The sequence below is a fragment of the Hippocampus zosterae genome, chromosome 2 (genome assembly GCF_025434085.1).
Source record: "Hippocampus zosterae strain Florida chromosome 2, ASM2543408v3, whole genome shotgun sequence".
Classification (NCBI taxonomy): domain Eukaryota; kingdom Metazoa; phylum Chordata; class Actinopteri; order Syngnathiformes; family Syngnathidae; genus Hippocampus; species Hippocampus zosterae.
The window spans coordinates 18,624,007-18,646,667 of NC_067452.1; the positions used below are offsets into that span (position 1 = coordinate 18,624,007).

Below are 22,661 nucleotides of genomic sequence, written 5' to 3' on the forward strand. Positions count from 1 at the left end.
CAAACTATGTGTGTCGTGTCGTGTCGTGTCGTGAGTGAGTAGAATAGTTGTTGTGGGCAGAGAGTCGGTGCAAAGGTGGCCGGCGCTGTTTTTATTTGATGTGTATTCTTCCTGCTCTTCTTACTCCTCCCTCAGTTAGATGTACTGTTTGTGTATTTGCATTTGTTCCTAGGGTTGCCAGTGTACAGAGCGAGCCCGGTCAGCAAAACCTACTCATCCAGCCACCGCTTGGGAGGAAGAGAGGCCTGAGACAGGTAAAGCGTTGTATGAATCTTTAATGGAGATTCCACTTGTTGCTGTTGGCGAGGGCACAGGAGCAGAAGATTTTGATGTCAAAGCAATGTCGCGCCGAGGCGCAGCACGAGCCTCCCACTACGATCCAGCATTGTTGTAGTAAATCATTCTGCGCGACTCTGATGTTTCACAACATAAAACAGTTTGATGAGAAATGAAGAAAATGTATCAGTTTCAAAACTCCACCCAAGTACGATTATTTGGAAAAAGGCGATTGTCTTGACTGACCAATGAATCCTTCGGGGGCCTCGATGCCATTCTGATGTGATGCCCAATTCAAGTTTTCTCTTCGATAAAGCCTGTTCCTCTTTTTTTTCTTGCAGCTGCGGCGCCCCCTGTTGTCCATTCCAAAAAATGAGCCCCGTGGTCGTTCTGGAGCTCGTCTCTCCACAACTCGAAGGAGCATCCAACCCAAAACCAAACCTCTGGGTAACAGCACCTGTCTTCAGAAGCACGCGATGTACTTTATATAGTCGACTAATTAGCTCAAGTTATTGATCAAATTTGAACGGACGCACACAAAGATGTCATTGTGAGCTTATCCGTCTCCCCTTTCACACCCCGTGTCTGTTCCGGTGTTTGTTGTATCCCCGGACACCAAACTGACATTTCTCACTCTGTTCTGTCTCATGCCTTTTGTTTCAAAATAAAGAAACTTTATTGGACTGCGAAGGTGAGACGTGCCCCGTAACCTTTCCTCTCCACTGTGCAATGGCCCGCCCACCCCTCTGTCCGCAACCTCACCCAGTAGGGCGCTCTGCATGTCTGTCTTGCACCCCCTCCCACCCCTCTCGCCTACCGCCCCTGCCTCCTTAAGTGGTGCTGGTGTTCTTGACACTTGAAGAGTTTCAAGATTTGCTGCGATGGCCTTGTCTTTGACCACGACAACATGCGCGTGTGTCCCTCAGCAGCGCAAGGAGACCAAAAGAGGTCGGTCACCTTTACGGAAACACAAAGGCAGCAAACGTGTGTGGGAGGCAGCACGCCTTTGAGCCCCAGCGGCGCAGATGTTCCGATCGAGGGCAGGAAGGCCAATCACGCCGTATCCAAGCCCCCCACACTGGAAGTGCCCTCCGCCTCATCAGCCACCGTCATTGCCGATCTGCACAGCCCTGCAAAAACACAGGTGCCGATCTCTGAATGTATATGTCATTTTTGATGGGGATCGCAAACTTTGTGGGTCCACGGGGAACTTTTTCCAAGGGCCTCCGATAATCTGAGCATCAATTCGACATAACGACCAAGCTCACCGCTGAATTCCACGGCAGTTAGTGGGTTTTTTTTGTTTTTAACATTTCGACTGACTGTTCATGGCGTGTTTAGCAACTTCAAATGTAATCAAATTAACTCCAAATAGCTGATTTTCCACTGCTAACAACACGGCTATGAATCGTGTGAGGGCACACATTTTTGCAAACACTTTGTTCATCTCTTCATCGGACAGCAAAAAAGTAATGACACTTTCCAATGTAAAGTAAGAAATGTCCAGCTTGAAAAACTGTCTCCACAAAATAGTTCAAGACTCAGCTATTCATTCTTGAATGACGGTGGCCACACAGATTTTCGGCTTTTGGGCCATTAGAAAAAAAAGAGGTGTATGCGATTTTGTTGTTTATACATTAAAAACTGTGTTATAGCGGACTGGTATTTCTACAGCACTGTTCCGTGAAAAGATCAATTATTCCCCCAAATTGTGAGGCGTATGCTCACTTGTGTGAACATTGTATTCAGTGATTTTTTTTTTTTGAGCGCTCTTCAGTGTAGTTCCTTGGCACCAAGATGCCACAAGATGGGAGCAAGTCATTACTTTTATTAATGAGGCTCATTAGACCCCAGCTGGTATTTATTCTCTGTAGGTTGCTCCTCCCATGACTACCAAGGAGAAACGAGAGCAGTGGGGCCTCCGCAGCAGCCTTTCCCCGCCCCCCTCCATCTCCCGCACCTCCACCCCAACACCCCCTCCCCATCCATGCTCCCCTTTGTCCCGCACTTCCTCGCCTCTCCCCCCACCTCTCCCCGTGCTGAGCATGACAACCGCTCCTGGCCCGCCTCTGCCACTGCCCCTCCAGCCCACTCCATTTGTTCCTCCGCCAATGGCGCCCCGCATCCGAGAGAGTCCGGAGGACGTGGACACCGCCGCGCTCCTGCCGCAAAGCAACACGCTGCTGCAACTCAGCGAGGACGAGGGCACAGAAAACCCCCTCCTCGCCCCACTTCTGTCTGCACCGTCGCCTCGGCGCTCACCTCGCCGTCTGCCCCTTTCCCCCGTTGAGGTGGACTTGGATGAGTCACATGTGTAAAGTGGGTTCCATTTCTTGATCCTCGATTCTCAACACGTTATCACAAGCCACTTCATACGTTGCGCAGGTGAAGAACCGCACTTCTCAGACATTAAAGAAGAGCATACGAATCCCACAGAGGGGTTGCGCGACCAGGGACGACAGAACAATGGGCACAACAACAGCCGCATCTTCAGCAGTAGTCGTCCCATGATGACGGCAGCAACTCTTTAAAGTTAAAAAAAACATACAAGTAGAGAACACTGTGATTGTGACATTAAAGTTATATTCTATTCTATTCTCTAACTGAATGTATATTTTAGTCTAGCTATTGCTAATGCATTCACAAATTCTATCACTAAATATAATTAATAGAAACAATCAAATTGCAGGAAATAACTGTGAGGGTACGTTTAAAGAAAGAGGCTGTTGCATGCAACAGCGTGTTATTCTTCATTTATGATTAAATATATGCTACATATACAATTTTATTTTTAAAATATTTAAAAGTAATCTGATATTGAATATATATCTGACAAAATGTAATGTGTTCATTCCACTGTTGTCTGTTGCAATACAGTAGTCTCTCGTTTCTTGCCTCGTTTCTCATTTCACGCCTTAAGGGGAAAAAAAACTGCCTCGGTCTACATAGGTATAGACTAGATTATTTTCTGGAGTACAGTAAAATACCTCTGAAATAGGAAATATTACAATGTGCCAACCAACCAACCAATACATTGCTTGTCATCGTCTGCTTTCTTTCTGTAACCTCACAGGTTTATTGTCACAATTGTTCATGTGTTCTTGTTCTGATCTTTGAAGACCGAGCAATATTTGTGCCATTGATGTGTAAGTTTAATGTTTGTGAGACAAATATGAAAAATAAATATGAAAATAATAACATGGCAAATGCCTCCTGTTCACTCCTTCGGGACTTGAACATTTTTCTATTGTGATTAGACTGGCAATGATTGAAAACATTGAAGTGGAAAGTGGTGAGGACATGAAGTTTAAAACAAAACCAAAAAAAAGTAAATAAATATATGGAAGGTGAATGCACACTCTTTATTCCATGACTCTCAGTTGCCATTTAGAGTACCCTCTATTATTACGGTATACCTGTATATATTATTGATGTTAAAATTCACAAGGAATTTGGTCATCTTAAGCAGTCCATTATACACATGCACGTATGGTACATAAGGTACCCAGGGCTGTATTTATATCCGAATAAAAAATAAGTACATTATTGTCAAAATGGATGGTTTGAGTCCCTATTCTGAGAAACATTTACTTATTTTACATTCAGGTGCTCCGAGAGTTATTTGATTAGTTGAATGCTCAATTTCATGTATTTAATTGGTTTTTTTAAAGTAAGAATCCCGCACAAAAATGTTGTCAATGTGTACTCTTGGAATGAAGTTCTCCTTGTCCCTGAGTGGGTTTTCTCCGGGTACTCCGGTTTCCTCCCACATTCCAAATACATGCGTGGGAGTTTAATTGAACACTCAAAATTGTCCCTAGGTGTGAGTGTGAGCGCGATGGTTGTTCGACTGTTGGTGCCCAGCGATTGGCTGGCAACCGGTTCAAGGTGCCCGAAGACAGCTGGGATAGGCTCCAGCATGCCCCGCGACCCTTGTGAAGATAAGTGGATCGGAAAATGGATGGATGATGTGTATGTTTGCTCATTGAGTATTACATCAAAATTATTTGTTTCATTGAAACAACCACCATCTGACTTTGCGAGGCAAATATTTACATGATAGACTGTCTGACTGACAGTGTTCTGTTCTGGAGTACATTTAAGCATCAAGATGTCGCCCCCTGAGGATCTGATGCACCTGAAGAAAAAAAAAAGAATTACATTCAGTCAGAATGAAATGAAAGCAAGGAGCAGAGCCTAGTTTTGGAATGACAAAGTCAGTACTGTATTTGATTCCAAACATGTCAGAAACTGGCTGGGAGTTTGACTTCTAATATGTGTTGTCACTTCTGCTGGGGCCTGTGCCTGAATAATTCTTTCAAGCTTACCGTCTCACCAATGGGTCCTCCTGGCGCCAGTTGCCAGGGGAGCTCATTCTCTAAGTTTCTGGCCGTAGGGTCGGCTCCGCCTCTCATCAGCATCTTTAGCGCCTCCGGCTGAGCGGGATGGTTTTGCAAGGAGCTGGCCACGTGTAGGGCCGTGTTGTCACTGAAGCTCTGCAACAAAGCACAATGTGAGAGATCATTCACCCTTACTCTATCACACACACACAATGTGACAGCATTTAGTCGATTTTCGTGAGAGCGTCTCGGTGTGTGCGTGCATGCGGCTCAGCAAAAGCATTTTCAGTAGTGTGTGCTTATGTTTTTTCCACACGGTTAGGGTTTGATAGTTAGGTTTCAAACTAGCGATGGGGTTTTAAAGAAGGGTTCGGGTTTCAAATTAGGGTTTTGAAGTGGGTCTAGGGGGCCCCGTGGTCGAGGGGTTACCGCGTCGACTTGACAGTGCAGAGGTTCTGGCCTCCCTGTGTGGAGTTTGCATGTTCTCCCCGGGCCTGCGTGGGTTTTCTCCGGGTACCCCGGTTTCCTCCCACATTCCAAAAACATGCATGGCGGGCTGATTGAACACTCCAAATTGTCTTTAGGTGTGGTTGTGAGCATGGATGGTTGTTCGTCTGTGTGTGCCCTGCGATTGGCTGGCAACCGGTTCAAGGATGCCCCCCGCCTACTGCCCGAAGACTGCTGGGATAGGCTCCAGCACCTCCCGCGACCCTTGTGAGGATAAGCGGATCGGAAAATGCATTAATGAATCAAATGAAAGTAGGTCTAGGTTTTTGAAGTCTTTTCAAGGTTAGGTTTCAAAGTTGGATTAGGGATTCAAATTAGCATTTTGAAGTGGGTTTAGAATTTCAGAGTAGGGTTTTAGAGTAGGATTAGGGTTTCAAAAAGGAATTTCAAAATATGGTTGAGGTTTCAAAGCAGGGTTTTAAAGTGGGGTTCGGGTTTCAAACTCTTGTGCCTGAGAGTGCATCATCTTCAACAAATGAAGATTCATGAAGCACTTTCAATAATGTGTGATTCTACTAGATGGTAGTCTTGGTTGAAAGTCTAGCTAGCCTTTATGTTTCAACCAAGACCGCCATCTTGGCAGTCAGCAATACCACAGGCGCTTCATGAAGCTTCATTTTCCCCAACACTAGTTGTGTGCTTATGTGTGAAATTGTTTCAGTCATGATAGAGAGCGTTCAATGGTGTTTTTGGGCCACAAAAAGTGCAGTTGTATCTCTGAGAGTATTTCAGTGGTAAGTGTGAGAGAGAATCTTGATTGATGTCCCTTTTGCCACATCAACACACGATGTGGGGGGCAGCCACTCTCTCATGTTGCTTTGATGTAACCTTGTGGTTGAGGCTGCTCAAGGCAGATGGCCACTCGAGGAAGACGCGCAACAGTTGACAATTGGCCTCTTCGGCTGCCATGTGCCAACACGTCAGTCCACTTTTTAAGTCCTGCAGGAAGACAAATGACCCGTGTCGTGGTTTCAACTGGGCTGTGTGTTTCATGAACACGAGATCACAAAAGTGAGCACACCCCTCTCATTTTGGTCAGTGTTATCCTTTCATGGGATAGCACTGAATAAATGACACTCTGGTTGTGTAACATTTTGCATTTACTGTCCCTTCAAAACAACTCAGCGAATAATGCCAAAGTCACTAGCAACAAAAGTGAGTACACCCCTCAGTAAAACTGTTCAAATTAGCCATTTTCTCACCAGGAGTCAAGTAAGGGGTGTGCTCAAATTTGTGAGATGAGTAAGTGTGTTTGTGCACCTTCGTCCCACAGGAGGCGCCAATGTACAACAGAGCCTTCACACATTGAACATAAATGTGTTTCCTTTGCAGCAGCTCCCTTTGCTGGAACTGGCACTGATGCTTGTCCAGGGTACGAGTATGAGCCAGTCTCCTCCACTCATTTTCAACCGCATTGTGAGACAACACTGCGACATGAAGTGGCGTTTGACCTCCAAGGGGAATAATGCCGTGTTTCAAATGTGCCCTTGCGCCGTTATGGATAAATTGTGAAAACAAAAACACCTACCGTCGAAATTGAGCATTTCTGTGTCAATCATCTGTAAACATCCAGAGAAAGTCTTCCAGATGCTCTGTGGAGACACGGAGTAGCACATATGCATACCTGTTTAGGCAACTTCTTCACTCTCCTGACTCTGGAACTACAGCGTTTCTAATGACATCCTCCTGGCAAATGACTCTGGAGACCACGTGTGTCTGGTTTTATTGGACTTAACTGCAGCATTTGATACAGTGGATCAGTATTCTGCTGACTCGTTTTCAGCACTTGGTGGGCATTGGCGGCAGTGCTCTTGAGTGGTTTAGGTCCTATCTAGCTGACAGGACCTTTTGTGTTAGCCTTGGCTGCTCTGAGTCACGCACTGCTCCCCTGTCATGTGGTGTTCCACAGGGCTCAATTCTGGGGCCTCTGCTGTTCTCGCTGTATCTGCTCCCATTGGGTTCCATCTTAAGGAAACATGGTATTCCCTTCCACTGCTATGCAGATGACTGCCAGATCTATGTCCCACTGAGCAAGAAAGACGCCTTCTCATTAAGGCCACTCCTATCCTGTCTGGAAGAAATCAAAACCTGGATGGCACAAAATCTCTTGAAATTCAACGAAAAGAAGACAGAGGTGATATTGTTTGGTCCCAGTGGCCCTTGTACATTCCATCCTGTAGACTTGGGCCCCCTGTCTCCTTATCTGAAATCAACGGTCTCAAACTTGGGCCTTAAACTGGACAGTGATTTCAAACTCGATCGGCAAATTGGTGCCGTTGTTAAATCCAGCTTCTTTCACCTTAGACAGCTGGCCAAAATAAAACCTTTCCTCTCACATGAACACTTTGAGGCAGTAATCCATGCATTTGTCACATCCCGGCTGGATTACTGCAATGCCCTGTACTTTGGAGTCAGCCAGTCCTCCATTAAGCGCCTTCAGCTGGTGCAGAATGCCGCTGCTCGCCTCTTGACTGGTACTCGTAAGAGGGAGCACATAACTCCTACTCTGGCATCCCTTCACTGGCTCCCCATTCATTTTAGAGTTATTTTCAAGATCCTCCTCTTTGTTTTCAAATCTCTGAATAATCTCGCGCAACCTTACCTCTCTGAGCTCATCCGCCCCTACACACCTGCCCGGTGCCTCAGGTCTGTGGACCAGTCTTTGTTAGAAGTACCAAGAACTAAACTGAGGCTCAGAGGGGATCGAGCCCTTTCTGTTGCTGGTCCCTCTCTCTGGAATGACCTCCCACTGAACATTCGGCAAGCCTCCTCGCTGCCTATCTTTAAAGCCCTCCTCAAAACTCACTTGTATTCTTTGGCGTTCGACTCAGCATGACTTAGATTTGTTCTTGATTTTACTGCTTGGTGCTTTCTACCGCCTTTATTACCGATTCGTCTTACTGTTTATTGTGTATGTTAAATCGCTCCGTGTACAGCACTTTGTATGCAGCGATGGCTGTTTGAAAGTGCTCTATAAATACTGTTGACTTGACTTGTTGACTTGACTTGACAGTGACAGCCCCAAATATGACTAAAAACATTCTAAATCTGTTACAGCCTCCCCAAATAAGCAAAGCATTTCAACTGCCCACACACAAGTCAGGCGAGTGTACCAGCGACCTATGGCACATTGCCATCCATGTAAAGAGTTTGTGCATCATGATTCATTTATTGCAGCCCCCTCTAGTGTGCATGACTTGCATGACCGGGTGGCAGTATAATATGGTCATGCAAACACAAAGGAGGAAGAGCTGATTTATTAACTTGCAGGGGTTATATTTTTTTGGAGAAGATAAAGAAAATATGTCAATGTTGTTATATTGTGTTCTCCCCATTTTTCATAGAAAATGTATATGGAATCTTTTTTTAAGAATTTGGGGAGATTTTAGAAAATTATTATTATTATTTTTTAAAAAAAGCTAAAGATCCAAAACACATGTTCACAAAAATAAAACGGGGTTTTCTACATCCAGAAAAAAAGCAAAATAAAGAAAACAAAAACCGTTTTTAAATATTGGGGAAAATGGCGCTGAGCCACAAGTATTCAGGGTTCAATTGTAGTAAAGGAAACATGTTTACCATTGCCCACCTTAAAAAAAAACAAACATTTTCTTTTTTTTTCATGAATCAAGTAATTAATGGGACAGTCAGGTTAGGGCTGCTTGCAGCCCTTGGGCCAGCAGTTATCCATTCGTGGCTTAAAAGGTTATAACACTGCCACTGCCACTATCAATGATGCCTGGTAGTCTGCCATTATGAGTTAGCATTAAGCTAGCAGGGACATTCTTAAGGCAACGTTTTAGACTTGGTTAATATACAAAACATGAACTGGAAGTGGTATTATAACGTTTAGAGACCTTTTTTTCAACAATTGTTCACTATCTGCCAAACTGCTGCTGATTGCAAGTTAGACTTGAAGTTGAGTTCACCCATACAGTGTCCATATCTCAAATACTATACAGTATTCGCTGGCAAGACAAGGCAAGAAAATGACAGATCGCATTTGGAAAAACTCATCAGTCAAGTCACTCGTATACGTATCAATATCAAGACACAACTGTAATTGCTTTTAGATGCCACAAGATGGTGGCAAATCAATACATGAAGGTCTTCAACTTATTCAACATATGGCAGTGTACTTCCTTAGTATCAAAATGCCAAAACATGGCACCAAAGTATGATTTTTATATTAGGCAACTCTTTGGGCCTGGTGAGGGTTTTTTAGTGAATAAAAAAGTGTTTTCCTAGATCGGATGCATATCAAAACTAACTTTTCAAAATAGTCAACTCCTAACCTGTAAACAAAGGTAGAATCCTTTTTCAGCACACACGTGTAGAGGCGAGCGGCCCCAAGAGTCTCTGGTGTTGATGTCCGCGCCATGCAGCAGCAGGTCGCCAACGATTAGGTGCTGATTGGCTGCCACTGCGACCTGAAGCGGCGTCTGGACACCAAGGCCGAGACTCATTTGTTCCAAGGGACAGTTCCATGCTTGCTGAATTGTAAAAAGACTTAATAGACACCCTGTAAACAAAGGGGGAGCCCCGATACCTGCCCATTGCGCTCCTTCACCTCTAAAGCGCCATAATTGGCCATCTTGGAAGCGAGCATGTAAGCCAGAGCTCTTCGGCCTTGGGCCACAGCTATGTGAAGACATCTGTAAGAAAGATAAATGTGACATTCACAACCAATGAGGAGGTGTTTAACAACAAGTGTGTCATTTTCATAGAATTGCTCCCAATATTATCATTTATTCACGACAAATTGTGTATTTTTGTTTTTCTGTCTATATCAGTCACATATATCTTGGTCTGCTTGGTCAAAAGCAACCCGAATAGGGTGCATTAGCTACCCCAATGTTTCGCCCAAAAGGGACTGAGCCAATGCTGAGTTATTTACACAGTGCACACTTGACTTGAGGATTTTACACAGCTCAATGATAATTCAAAAACTAAATGAAAACTACTCATGCAGATCAGTTAAATGTACCAAGAAATGAGTTATCAATATAGCTGTGGTTTGAAATTATGCAAATTTTAGTTGCCAACCTTTCTGACAACATGCAACTTTCACCTGGTTTGTTTGGCAGTCAGCAGTATTACCCACTGAGTCATCAAGCCACCACCAACACTTTGGAAGAATATTACATCCATTTCAATTCAACTTCAGTACGTAACAAAAATTGCAAAAATGGCAAAAGAGGCCTCTGTGCCTTGAAGAGGCACAGGCATGTACAGACACTACAATACGTATTTTCTAAACATTTTATGTGTTAGTAAAGACGTTTTTGCTTTAATAATTTGAAATGTGTTGCAAGCATCTGTGTGAGGGGGAGGGTGTTATAAATACAGAAGGAAAGTGTTTGATTATACTGTATATATCTTTTATGACATTTATGTTTGGTAACGTTCCGTGACGTTGCTGATATCAACTATGCGTCTTCACCCCCCCCCCCCCCCAAAATGACGTGTGGAAACATGTCCGTGAAACTTACGTGTCGCCATCCCCATCTTGCAAGTTCAGCAACTCGGGGGGGACATCTTCATACCTACGTGATTCCTGTTCGATTTGCCACTGAAATAATGACAGCGTACACTCCGGAGCTGGGTGTGTCTCAGGATCAGGCGGGTACGCATAAGGAAGCATCTGAGGTGTACTTTCTGGGTTTTCAACCAGAACGCGTTTCCTCTTCTGGAGGTGAGTCTCAGGCATCAAATTACAAACATGTTTGGAGAAATGTCATGAGTCTCGCAACTTTGGTAAAAATGACACTTAAAATTAAATGTGATCATTATTGTTATTTAAGTTTCTAATTATCACCATGATGGTCTGTGTTGCCAAGAGTCACTTTCTCTGGATTAGATGTTTTATGTTTCGATGTACAGTCAACGCTCCTCGGGTTTTTATTTTGGTGCTTCCGGTTTCTGGCATTTCCAATTTGCATGATTACATATTTTATTAGAGCCCAAAGATATAGATTTTAAAATGGCGGATTTAACATTTATATTTAGATTTAACGTTTAGGTGTAACGTTTAACATGTTGTCTTGTCCAGGTAAACCAGGACAACGAAAGTACTGTCTTTATAAAAAATGATGAGATTTATTTAAGAAAGAAAAAGAAAAGGGAAAAAAACATGGGGGGCCACCGTTCACATATCTGTCAAGGGAACCTTCTCCCGCTCCATGGGCTCTCATTTTATCTTGTTGGGAGATGGTGAAGGTCAGCGCAATCAGCATTTTGAGCAGCTCCACAGAGTACAGACGATAGTGCATGTGCAGGCAACTTTGCTTATCCGCAAAATAACTGGTCAGCATTCTATCATACGAACAGTCACTTCCATTTAGCGCTGTTATATGTCAAATTCCCATTACAATGGGCATATAACTGCTTCTCTTGAAACATATTGTTGTAAATGTGACTCAAGAAAGGGACTTAAAATTAAGTTGATTGTAGTTAAAGGTGACAAAACGTTGCCACTGGTTTTATGCTTGACGAACTGCACGTCACATCACGTTTTCTGAGGGAAACTATAATCACAATGTCGCCCGCGAAAGCTCGTTTGACACACCTCTTCAAAGACACACACATTACTGTTTCATGTGCAAATCATGCTTATTTCATGGCCACAAATTATAAATTCAAGTGCATGTTTCATTCCCCAAATTAGCAATTTGTGAACACATTATACCTATATCTATGGCAACAATAAGAAAAAACACATATGGGCTCCCTATGAAACATTTTAGGGTTGCATGATCAAATTGTCATGAAATACCTGACTGAGCTGGTTACTCGTCAGCAGCTCTCCTGAAGTGATTAACTTGGATGATTCCTGACCAACCAAAACAAAAGTACATATAATCAATATAAACATAAGGATCAAAATTGAGCATTTCTTCTTTGCCTACCTTTGCTGTCAAGCTGTCCCTTTTGTCCATTTTCGTCACAAGACGAGAAATGAGGAACTAACACCAAAGTGTGCCACACCAGACTACACTTCCTTGTTTGCCAGCCACTATTAAACGTGCAAGGGCCCAGACACATGACAGGGCTGGACTAAGTACTGTATTGTTTTCAAGGGCCAGATTTGATTTGATTTGGGGGGTTTTAAGTGACAGATGACCCTGGTCAATTGGAGAGGACGTTAAAAAAGTTGATCTGTCTGTAAAATTAAATCATTCTTTAGCCATTATGAAAAAAAATCATGTTCATTCTTTAACTCATTCATTGCCATCCATTTTAGAGGATTTTGACCAATCTTCGAAGACCAATAGAATATTGTGTCCTGTGGGTATATAAACATGAAGGAACCGACCACAATGAATTTTAGACTCTGTTTAAACCAGGCATGTCCAAAGTCCGGCCCGCGGGCCAAATCCGGCCCGCGGTCGAATTTCATCCGGCCCTCGGCCCCTGTCATAAAATCAGTGCCGTCTGGCCCGCAGGTTGGGCGCAATGGAACACGTGTTGCATTGACTGAGGTCTCGTAGACTGGTGAGTGATGTTTCATAGAGTACTGCTTCCCTCTAGTGGCTAAATGAGTAATAGCATTCACTAAATGAGTACTAGCATTTAGAGACTAGAGGGCATCACTCACGAGTTAACAAGACATCACTCGTGGTTATATTGACTGACATGTCATATTGCAAATGATCCTTGCAGTTGTGGATATGTGTATTGCTTGTTCATTTCCCTGTTGTTTGAGTCAAAGGTTTTGTGACTATTGAAAATTCATGGTGATACATTTTATGTTTCAAATCAATCAATTTGCACTCAGGAGACTTCTGTTTAAGAAAAAGTCAAGTGAATAAGTAGTTGCATGTGATATACCTGTTTCAAATGAACCAAAAGAAATTCTTAAGATTGTTGAAATTAAAATAAAAATGGAAATGTGAAACAGACTGGCTTACTAAAATTTGTTGAACAATATTGTTGTTCAATGTAAAGAATGTCAGCCAAGGTCGGCCCCCCGACATTTTACCACATAAAATCTGGCCCCCTTGGCAAAAAGTTTGGACACCCCTGGTTTAAACGAATTACTTTTTTTTTTTGCAATTCACAGATCATATAAGCAAGTTGAATTGAAAATCCTGCTGGGGGTGCCCACACTAAGAAATGGAGGATTTTGTGAAGATACATATTTCAAGTAAAACTTCACCTTTGACATCAATATTTGCTGCTTTTATGACAGCTCAATCACATAAACAATACTTTTCTTCTAAAAAACAACAACAACAAAAGCCAAAACAATTCTGGAAAAATGAAAATTTTGTTGGCAAATCATGTATTTTCAAGTCTTTATTTACAATTTTAACATTTGCCAAAACTGTATGATCATTATGCTACATACCAGCGTGTGCGTTCACGTCCAGTTGCTAGAAGCATATTATTTGGGCGTGTGATAGGATGGAAGCGATCTCGTTTGTGCAAAGGCACAGATTACACCTCATATTGTTGAACACCCCACTATATGGTGAGAGTGATCAAATTCAGTGCCAAAAATGTTTTTGCTCATTTACTGAAATGTGGAATTGCCCCAATCAGCATGACACCAACCAGAATCATCCGGATATCTGAAAAACAAAATCAGTGTAAAGCACTGACCAGACAACTAAAACGGAAATAATTTAATGTAATACTTATATGGGAGGCGGGGGAGTGGTAGGCAGCACTGCCTCCCTTGCCTAACTATCCTTGCTCTCAGTAGCCTACTATCTGTCTGGGCAGCCCAGTGTTGCCAAACCCATGGGGAAAGAAGCGTATTTGCCATCAGCACAAATAAAAATTCAAAGGAAAGATATTTCAGAGCCAAGTTTCAAGTATTTATAGTTTATGATCATAGTGAGGACAGACCTGTATTCTGGACACCTAACATGTTGTTTCCATCTGAAATGTGACCATTTTGGGGCCCGTCGACAATGTTTACCTTTGCTTTCAGGAACACACACAATAAATATTGACCTAAATTCATACGACTAAGTGCTTTATGTTTCACACTTTGGGAGCAACATGATTTAGTGGAGCAACAGGATTGATAGTTAACAAAGGAATTCACCTGGGCCCATGCCCATTACCATCACTAAAGCCAATGTGGACAGGGGTACTCGTCAAAAAAAGTTGTATATCATGGAAAAAGTGGATTTATTTCAGTAATACGTGAATGTATAATGTATAAGTGAAACTGCATACATTCATTCCACACAGAGTGATACATTTCAAGTTTGAATTTGTTTTAATTTAAATGATTATATGAAAATTTAAAAACAATTCACTATCTCAGAAAGTTAGAATAATACATAAGACTATACAAAGAAATGAGTTTTAGAAATGTTGGCCAACCGAAAAGTATGACCATGAAACATGTGTACATTTACAGCACTCAATACTTAGTTGGGGCTCTTTTGTCGGAATTACTGCAGCAAAGCAACGTGGCATGGAGTCGATGGGTGCGTGGCACTGCTCAGGTGTTATGAGAGCCCGAGGTTGCACAGATGGTGTCCTTCAGCTCTTCCGCATTGCTGGGTTTGGCGTATCGTGGCCTCCTCGTCACAATACCCCAGAGAAAATCTATGGGGTTAAGGTCAGGCGAGTTGGCTGGCCACTCAAGAACAGGAATAGCATGGTCCTTACACCAGCTTTGGCAAAGTGTCCAGGCGTCAAATCCTGTTGGAAAATGAAATCTGCATCTCCATAAAACTGGTCAGCAGCAGCAACCATGAAGTGCTCTCAAATTTCCAGGTAGACGGCTGCGTTGACCTTGGAAATTCAGGAAACACGTGGCACCCCACACTATGATTGACTGGGGGAATTTGACACTGGATCTCAAGCAACGCGGATACTGCGAATGCCCTCGCTTCCTCCAGAATCTGCGACCCTGGTTTCCAAAGGAAACGCAACATCTGCTTTCATCAGAGAACTTTGGTCCATTCAGCAGCAATCCAGTCCTTTTTGCCTTGAGCCCAGGCGAGACGCTTCTGACGCTGTTTGTTGTTCAAGAGTGGCTTGACACAAGAAATGCGACAGATGAAACCAATGTCTCGCATACAGTTTTGACAATATTCTAATTTTTTGAGATCGTGAATTGGGGTTTTCAAGTTTTTTTAGTTTAGTTTTCACACAGTCATCTTAATGAAAAAGAATGAACACTTGAAATGTATCCATTCGAGTGGAATGCATTACACAAGTTTCACTTTTTGAATGGTATTACGGAAATGGAAACTTTGTCATGATATTCAAATTTTTGACGAGTATCAGTATGTGTAGATTCCACAGAAATACATATTTAGATTTTTTTGAATAGGAAAAAATACATACATTAGCTTAGTGCCCTCAAATTAAAATACCATATAAAGTGCTCTAAAAGTACGGTACTCAGAGTGTTGTGGAAGGGTTTTGGGAACAATGAAGCAGCAGTACAATTCATTTTGTACAAAATATGACTTAAGGATCACAACGACCTGCCAAATAAGCTCATAAAACAGTAAGAAAAACAGACACTGCATGCATACTCCTACTATAGTTCATGCATAACAAGAGAAATTCCATAGGGGGAAGGTCCCATTAAGTGTCAGTTCAAACAGTCTTTCCTCTTTGTGGAGTGACATTTTGGGGAAAGCAAGACATACTGTATCCAATGGTGGGTCTTTCTCCTTGCTGGCCGCCAGGACAATTAACTGTGTCCTGGAGGGGACACAAAAGAGGTCTTCGTAAACTTAACAGATTATTTTAGTGCCCTCATGATCAGCTAGGCGGACACCAACCTGCAATGTAATTGGCTCCGATCAGCATTAGCATGCTGCCCATGATGTAGAAGCCCAGGGGGACACTGCAGAAGATGCTGCTTTCACCTGCGCACAAGATTACAAGCGTTCAAGGCACAGAAAGTAGATTCAAAATCAATAAGCAAATTGAACCACGCAACCATTCCCATTAGACGGCAGCTCTGTGGTCTCCCAGTTCATGGACTTCTGAACGGCTTTCTTCCAGCGGGCATACCGGAACTCACTCTCTGCCAGACACACACGAACACGAGAAAAATATCACACTATGCACAGTGGAGTGGATTTCTTCAAATATACCTTCAGGGTTGATCTGAGGCTCAAACTTCTCCGACGTCACTTCACTCAAGTCGTCCGGGTTCAGGCTCCACACGCTCACCCCCTCCGCTGCACCAGCCGCCATCGCTGCGCCCAGAGCAGTGGTCTCTGGCATAGATGGTTTCACTGAGGAAAATAAGGATACGGTATCGTTTACAACTTAAAACCAATGCGCTCCTATGGCACCACAAATTATTTTGTCCGCTGCTCAAAAAATAAATTTGTAAATTTAAAAGATATATTTTTTAAAGGATTAACATGCCACTTTATCATTTAACATACCGGTACATTGATTGATGACCAAAAAAAAAAGACCCTGAGTGCGTCTAATTACATTCGTTAATGATTATGTTTTCATGCCTCTGTGTAAAATGCTTTTTAAAATTTTCTGCTGGAAAAAAAACACGAATGCAGTTGTCATCAAGAAAATGACGATGGAAACATAGAGGGCAAAGGGAAGGCCTACCAACAGGGATGCAGAGTATGTCTGCCTGCAGCTGCATCAGCAACCTGTTGGATGTCATCCCTCCGTCCACCTGCAGCTGAGTGAGCGGGATGCCGCTGTCTTGATTCATGGCGTCCAAAATCTGCAAACAAATGGAAAAGCATAAATTTCAAGCTCAACTTCACACCATACGAAGGGGATGGTCTACGTCTGTGTGTGTGAGCGAAAGAGAAGAAGCGAGTCTGAGTGAATGTGTGCGTGTTGGCACCTCTCGTGTCTGGAAGCAGACTGCTTCCAATGCAGCGAATGCAAGATGACTCTTGTTGGTAAACTGTGTCAACCCGCAAATAACCCTGTGACACAACGAAAACGTCCATCAAATGCAGTTGTGTCAGGCCAACATGTGTTCCAAACTGGGACCTACCCTCTCGCACTGGGCTCCCAGTAAGGCGCATAAAGCCCCGAAAAGGCAGGAACAAAATAACAACCATAGGATGTCCCAACTGATGCAGCCAACTTCTCTGCACAGAAAAAGAATGCACAGGTCGTAGGGCAAATAATCGAAGAGACTGAGAGTTCATATGACATACCAAGCTCCTCGGAAGATCCGATGATGCCAAGATTGTCCTGCAGCCAACGGACCACAGCTCCGGCGATAGCCACAGAACCCTGGCGAGAACACCGTGTTGGACAAGGATGCAAATGTAAAAAAAAAACACGATTCCTGGTGCTTCACCTCTAATGCGTAGCAGGCGGGTTTGTCTCGACCCAGTTTGTAGGCCACAGTGGTGAGAAGTCCATGATCAGACATGACTGGCTGCAAAAGACAACAGCAGTTAACCATCGGGGGCACAGTCCAACTTCCAGACATTCGCAAGGCAGTGGCAGCACCTTGGGTCCGGTGTTGCGCAGCAAAAAGCAGCCTGTTCCATAGCTGGAATACATCACAAAAGGTATTGGGAACGGTGCACTTTGCCGAAATACCTTATCTTTTTCTCCCAGCCACATGGCGTGTGGACTTACGTGTTTTTAGCTTGCCCGTCCTGAAAGCACATCTGTCCAACCAACGCTGCCGACTGATCCCCAAGACACTAAATTAAGAGCAAATGCACGAACATCAGATATGGAGCAATTTGCATCGCCCAATAGAATTGATTAATACTTACCCCTGAAATGGGGATACCAGAAAGTGCTCCTGATTTCTGCCAAGCAATCACATGTATTTATGAAGTGAACTGCCATTTATTTAAGTTTTTTTGTCACTCGTGATAAGACAATAAACCGCAATTCAAGGTGCTAGTGGATGAGACATCCAGGTACATCCAAAATGTCTATTGCTAAAATGCTGAAACATAAGACTAAAGCGCTCCATGTGAAACCACGTTGCCCAAATTATGTCATAACATTATTATATGTCACAACAACATTATTTGACCATATCGTCAAATAACAGATATCGCTATAAAGTGCCTTTGGCGTTCTCATCAGAATTCTTCAGTCATCCTGAAAGTATAGCAGAATAACCAAACTCTGAGGTCACTCATACCAACACAATGATATGCAGTTATAAATGTTCGTCATTTTATAGCAGTTTTCTTCATTTGGCTCCGCTAACTACAGTGTGTAATAAGGGGATAAAAGAAACAAAATCATTTGTTGTTACGTGGGTTTGTTGTCCACAACAATTTATTTGATCAATTGGGGCATTTATCTATTTTCATAATCACACTGAACATTTTCCATGTATCCCCGAAATTGCCATCCGCCCTGTCGTTAGGCAGTACAGTAACTGCCCCTCGTTTTCAATGGCATTACCACCAGCATTTTGTCTTTCTTCAGTGGAGTCTGAGTCTGACACTCTGCAGAGAAATTTTCTTTTACAGTTTTGTCATTGTCATCAGGTCTAGTTTGATGTTGTGAAGCTTAGCATATTGACTGTCAAAGTCAAATAGAAATTTGTGTAAACCTTTCAGAAATTAAACAAATGTTAGCAGTGTGCAGCCTAGATGCTAACTGAATGCTAGCATTAGCCAAAAATGTCCACCCTGTCATCCAGCTCACATATCACAGTGTTTGTGTGTACATTGTTTGTTTGCAGTTATTATTATTATATTGTGTGTGGGATGTAACTAATATGCATTTCTAACAGTGTAAGTCTATTTTATAGAATGAATATTAAGTTCAATGTATTTATTTATTTATTTATTTTCAGGTGAAACGGGACATCTCAAAAGCACCTTATTGACTAAAACCGCACAGGGAACGGAAAACAAAATTCTTGCAAAACCATTTTCGTTAACAAAAAGCCATAGTACATCAATAAACACCTGTTTATCATGACACCAATGTTCGTGTGGACAAGGCCTCAATATCATCAATATACTCCTTTGTATGCACAGGGTACGTACTCAGGGTGTGATCACGGAGTGAAGAGATTTAGGAACGTTCAGGCGATGGGTGGAGCAGAAGCTGGTGAGTGCCACGTCACAAGAGAAGCAAAGTTGAACAGCCCATTTCCAAACGTCAACACCTCATTTGTAGATATTTGTAGAACCAAACAATGCTTGTATCCAATTAACAGGACATATTTTGTCTTTTTGCTTCACAAAATTTTGATAGAAAACTGCCTTAGCCACTAAAGTATCTGCTCGAAGTTGGAAATGATCTTGTGAGACAGAGTATAAGCAACCACACAGAAGAAGCAGGGTTTAGCGTGATAAGGAAAGTGGCGAGTTATAATATGACTTACCCAGCTCGAACTTATTTTCTACCAGCGAGAGAGGGGAGACAATGGCACACAAAATAATGCCTAAAAGAGTTTCTTGGTCAATGTTCATGCACTCAGAACAGCTCTGGTTATTTTTCAAGCGGCACAAAAAATAAAATAAAAATAAAAATCATCTGTGATTATGGCTCACCATGAGGCCGTAGATTTCAGAAGAGCTTCTCACTCGAGGCAAAATCTCCATTGGAATACCAAAGTATCTGATGGGGATCAGGAAAAAGCATTAGCCTGATGGGAGTATGTACCCAATATGTCATGCACAGGGGCAACAAGTACGTGTCTTACTTGCAGAGCTCCGGGTCCCAGTCCATGGTGTGAATGTTGAACAACATGGTCCGACTGGCATTAGTCACATCTGTGCAGTGAACCCCTCCAGACTTTCCTCCGGTTAAACACTGGAGGATATTTTCACCCAGTCATGCTCAACTTCTTTTAACCCGAAAAAAAAAAAAAAAAGATAAGCGGCAACAAATGCCTCACCCAAATGAGCCAAGAGTCCACGGTGCCAAACATGGCACAGTGAGAAAGTACAGCTTTTTGAACTTCGTCGACATTGTCCATCAACCAGCGAAGTTTCACCGCACTGAAGTAAGTGCTGATGGGGAGACCTGTTTTATGCTAGATGATGTAAAAAGGTAACAAATTGTGAGGGGTTGTATCAATTTACTGGATATAAATGGCCTAAATGTTAGTTTACTATGCACACATGCATGTTCTGGGTCAAATTTTCAGGAGCAAAAAAATATCATAATAATCATGGATGTGGCCAGTACCGATACAGGTATCAGTGTCAGGCCAATACTGGCTTTTTATTTTACGGTATTGAATAGTCAGAGAGGCTGCCGATACCAGCCACTTTTTTTTTTGAGTAAGACAATCCTCAGCAGTAGTTGCCACTATACTGCAGCAGTTTCACACATATAACAATATTTTCCTTTTTGTTTATCTTGGGTCAATTTAGGGTTTGATTAACAAAATAATAATTAAATCATGCTTTTCAACTGGCCAAGAGTGGCCATTATTTAGCAAAAGGAACAATTTGATGTTACAGGTACGTCATTGATAAATTTAAAGAGCAGAAATTGGAACTTGAAACATCAGACAAAATGTAACGTCTTTATAAATTTCATGACATTTGCTTTAACACAGCTAAAATACTTCAAACAAGTATTTTGGTGTGTTACTGGAGCAAACTCAAATGCTTCGTGATCACTGAGATGAAACAGATAGAGAGAAATGTTGCATGACTCGTTTGGTTTTCACCTTCAGGTGGTTTTTATTCCTCCCTGGTGTTTTGTTGATCAGACTCTCAACTGTAGATTGAGTTCGGAGGTCAAGCCAAACTGAGAAATAGGAGACAAATGCGTTTTCTTGCTCAGGATACACTTTACAATAATTAAATAAATGTTACCTATTGCGTTGTACAGCGGCTCCCCAGTTTCTTTGTCCCAAACAAGTGTGGTTTCCCTTTGGTTGGTAACTCCAATCGCTGGAAAGAAACAAATAACTGAGTATTATTAATGGGATTTTACAGTAACTGCAAAAGACCCAATCCCGCATACCTTTAATATTAGCAATGTCTATATTGAGTTGTGTGAGTTTTTCACATGTGCGCTCCATGCACTCGTACACAGACTGCAAGATTTCTTTGGGGTCCTCCTCTACCCATCTGAGAGGCACAAACACAATTCAGGTCTACAGTGTGATGCATTCATGGATTATTTAACCACACACTAACCCTTCTTTGGGGAAGCTTTGTTTTATTTCCACCTGGTGATGGCTGAGGAGTTCAGCCGTTTTGGAATTGAACACCTGCCAAAAGAGCACATGACAGTTAAATGCTATATAGTACACTACTATTTACTGCCCCACTGGCAAATATTTGGATCACTAAGCAGTGCGCATGCTCTGTACTTGCAGAAATGATGTGAAAATTGGACATTAAATTTTGAGAAATTCAATTCTGATCTGAAAAATTTACCAAAGTATCTGAGAAAAAGGTTTGAGAAATTAAATTCTGATCTGAGAAATTTACCATGGCGACTGAAAGAAACTTACATTTACCATATTGGTATGGCTTTTAACCTCAGTCAAGCGAATATCGATGCGGAGGGCTGAGTTCACTTTGGCATCTGTGGTATGAATAAATCCAAGAATGGATTTTCATGCCCTTCGTGTGAAACGATACGAGGGAGCACACAACTCCTACTCTGGCATCCCTTCACTGGCTCGGCATTTTAGAGTTATTTTCAAGATCCTATTACTGGATTTGTTTTCAAATCTTTAAATGACCTCGCGCCACCTTACCTCTCTGAGCTCATCCGCCTCTACACACCTGCCAGGCGCCTCGGGTCTGCGGACCAGACATTATTAGAAGTACCAAGAACTAAACGCAGGCTCAGAGGGGATCGAGCCTTTTCCGTTGCTGGTCCCTCTCTCGGGAATGACCTCCCACTGAACATTCGGCAAGCCACCTCGCGGCCCATCTTTAAAACCCGCCTCAAAACCCACTCGTATTCTTTGGCATTTGACTCTGCATGACCCAAATTATGATCTTAGTTATACCGTCTTTGTTACGGATTTGTTGCTTTACTGTTGTATATGTTAGTTGCTCCATGTACAGGGTTGAGTTGAAAAAACGAGCGACTGAGCACAAGATGACCCACTCGTGCCCGCACTTACCAAGAACCGTGTGGAGCTGGTGCCCTGGTCGATGGCAGCCACCAGCGGTCCCAGCGTTACGTGGTGTGACGACCCAGCCATGGCGCTGATCATAGGCAGCCCCACAACACCGAAGCCCCGCAGCCAGTTGCTATAATCCGGCTGCAGGGAAATTCAAAAGGAGAGAAGTCGGGCGTTTAGTCAGTCAGGCTCTTACATTTTGCGTAGATATGTTCTCGTGGGCGCTTAGTGATGACGTCTCAGCCTTCACGGTTTTTTTTTAGCGCACGGATTTGTTGAGAGCTCTTGAGTCACGCGAGACGGGTTATTTTACGGACAGTGATATAATAGATTTACACACTTTGGGTCTATACAAATCTCTACTCACATATATGTGAGAAGGATGGTTAAAGTAATTAATTTCATTACTCCCGTTATTGAAAAATGAACGCTGTTTCACTTTAAAAGGCCGCTGCAAAGTGCCGATTTATCTGTGGTTTTATTGTTCTTGTTTTGGTTGTAAAGTGTCCTTGAGTGTTTTGAAAGGCGCT

At 42.7% G+C, this 22,661-nt stretch overlaps 3 protein-coding genes across 26 annotated transcripts in view; 1 reads left to right on the forward strand and 2 right to left on the reverse strand.

Moving 5' to 3' along the window:
• Window positions 1–3,483, forward strand: part of LOC127595812 (protein unc-80 homolog) — a 44,105-nt gene extending 40,622 nt beyond the window's left edge. For 16 of the 20 annotated variants that reach the window (XM_052057651.1, XM_052057641.1, XM_052057642.1 and 13 more), the window contains 5 exons: window positions 173–254; window positions 618–723; window positions 947–967; window positions 1,203–1,420; window positions 2,151–3,483. In XM_052057651.1, coding sequence (XP_051913611.1) covers window positions 173–254; window positions 618–723; window positions 947–967; window positions 1,203–1,420; window positions 2,151–2,594 — 871 coding nt within the window. In that variant the 3' untranslated portion in view covers window positions 2,595–3,483. The remainder of the gene's footprint in view (window positions 1–172; window positions 255–617; window positions 724–946; window positions 968–1,202; window positions 1,421–2,150) is intronic. The other 4 variants (XM_052057631.1, XM_052057638.1, XM_052057632.1 and 1 more) reach the window with 3 other exon arrangements.
• Window positions 1,265–12,449, reverse strand: nfkbiz (nuclear factor of kappa light polypeptide gene enhancer in B-cells inhibitor, zeta). Of its 4 annotated transcripts, none has more exons than XM_052057742.1 (10): window positions 12,032–12,449; window positions 11,899–11,955; window positions 10,616–10,824; window positions 9,673–9,778; window positions 9,419–9,565; window positions 6,652–6,715; window positions 6,384–6,574; window positions 5,952–6,062; window positions 4,605–4,772; window positions 1,265–1,406 (listed from the first exon to the last, which is right to left on the reverse strand). In XM_052057742.1, the coding sequence occupies exons 1-10, from the start codon at window positions 12,059–12,061 to the stop codon at window positions 1,386–1,388; spliced, it is 1,104 nt and encodes a 367-aa protein (XP_051913702.1). In that variant the 5' UTR covers window positions 12,062–12,449; the 3' UTR covers window positions 1,265–1,385. The 4 variants fall into 4 exon arrangements, with proteins under 4 accessions (XP_051913702.1, XP_051913703.1, XP_051913701.1 ...); XM_052057743.1 differs by lacking the exon at window positions 1,265–1,406 and adding an exon at window positions 3,638–4,414 and having other exon boundaries at window positions 6,384–6,550; window positions 12,032–12,444; XM_052057741.1 differs by lacking the exon at window positions 1,265–1,406 and adding an exon at window positions 3,638–4,414 and having other exon boundaries at window positions 12,032–12,444.
• Window positions 12,450–13,936: 1,487 nt separating this feature from the next.
• LOC127592775 (glycerol kinase-like) lies at window positions 13,937–22,368 on the reverse strand. Of its 2 annotated transcripts, XM_052053688.1 has the most exons (21): window positions 22,132–22,368; window positions 21,188–21,261; window positions 21,012–21,118; window positions 20,861–20,938; window positions 20,713–20,792; window positions 19,930–20,067; window positions 19,735–19,844; window positions 19,583–19,649; window positions 19,414–19,431; window positions 17,831–17,866; window positions 17,688–17,755; window positions 17,556–17,598; window positions 17,401–17,481; window positions 17,255–17,333; window positions 17,089–17,185; window positions 16,933–17,017; window positions 16,686–16,806; window positions 16,202–16,345; window positions 16,045–16,131; window positions 15,884–15,970; window positions 13,937–15,803 (listed from the first exon to the last, which is right to left on the reverse strand). In XM_052053688.1, the coding sequence occupies exons 1-21, from the start codon at window positions 22,222–22,224 to the stop codon at window positions 15,793–15,795; spliced, it is 1,704 nt and encodes a 567-aa protein (XP_051909648.1). In that variant the 5' UTR covers window positions 22,225–22,368; the 3' UTR covers window positions 13,937–15,792. The 2 variants fall into 2 exon arrangements, with proteins under 2 accessions (XP_051909648.1, XP_051909657.1); XM_052053697.1 differs by lacking the exon at window positions 19,414–19,431.
• Window positions 22,369–22,661: the final 293 nt, after the last annotated feature.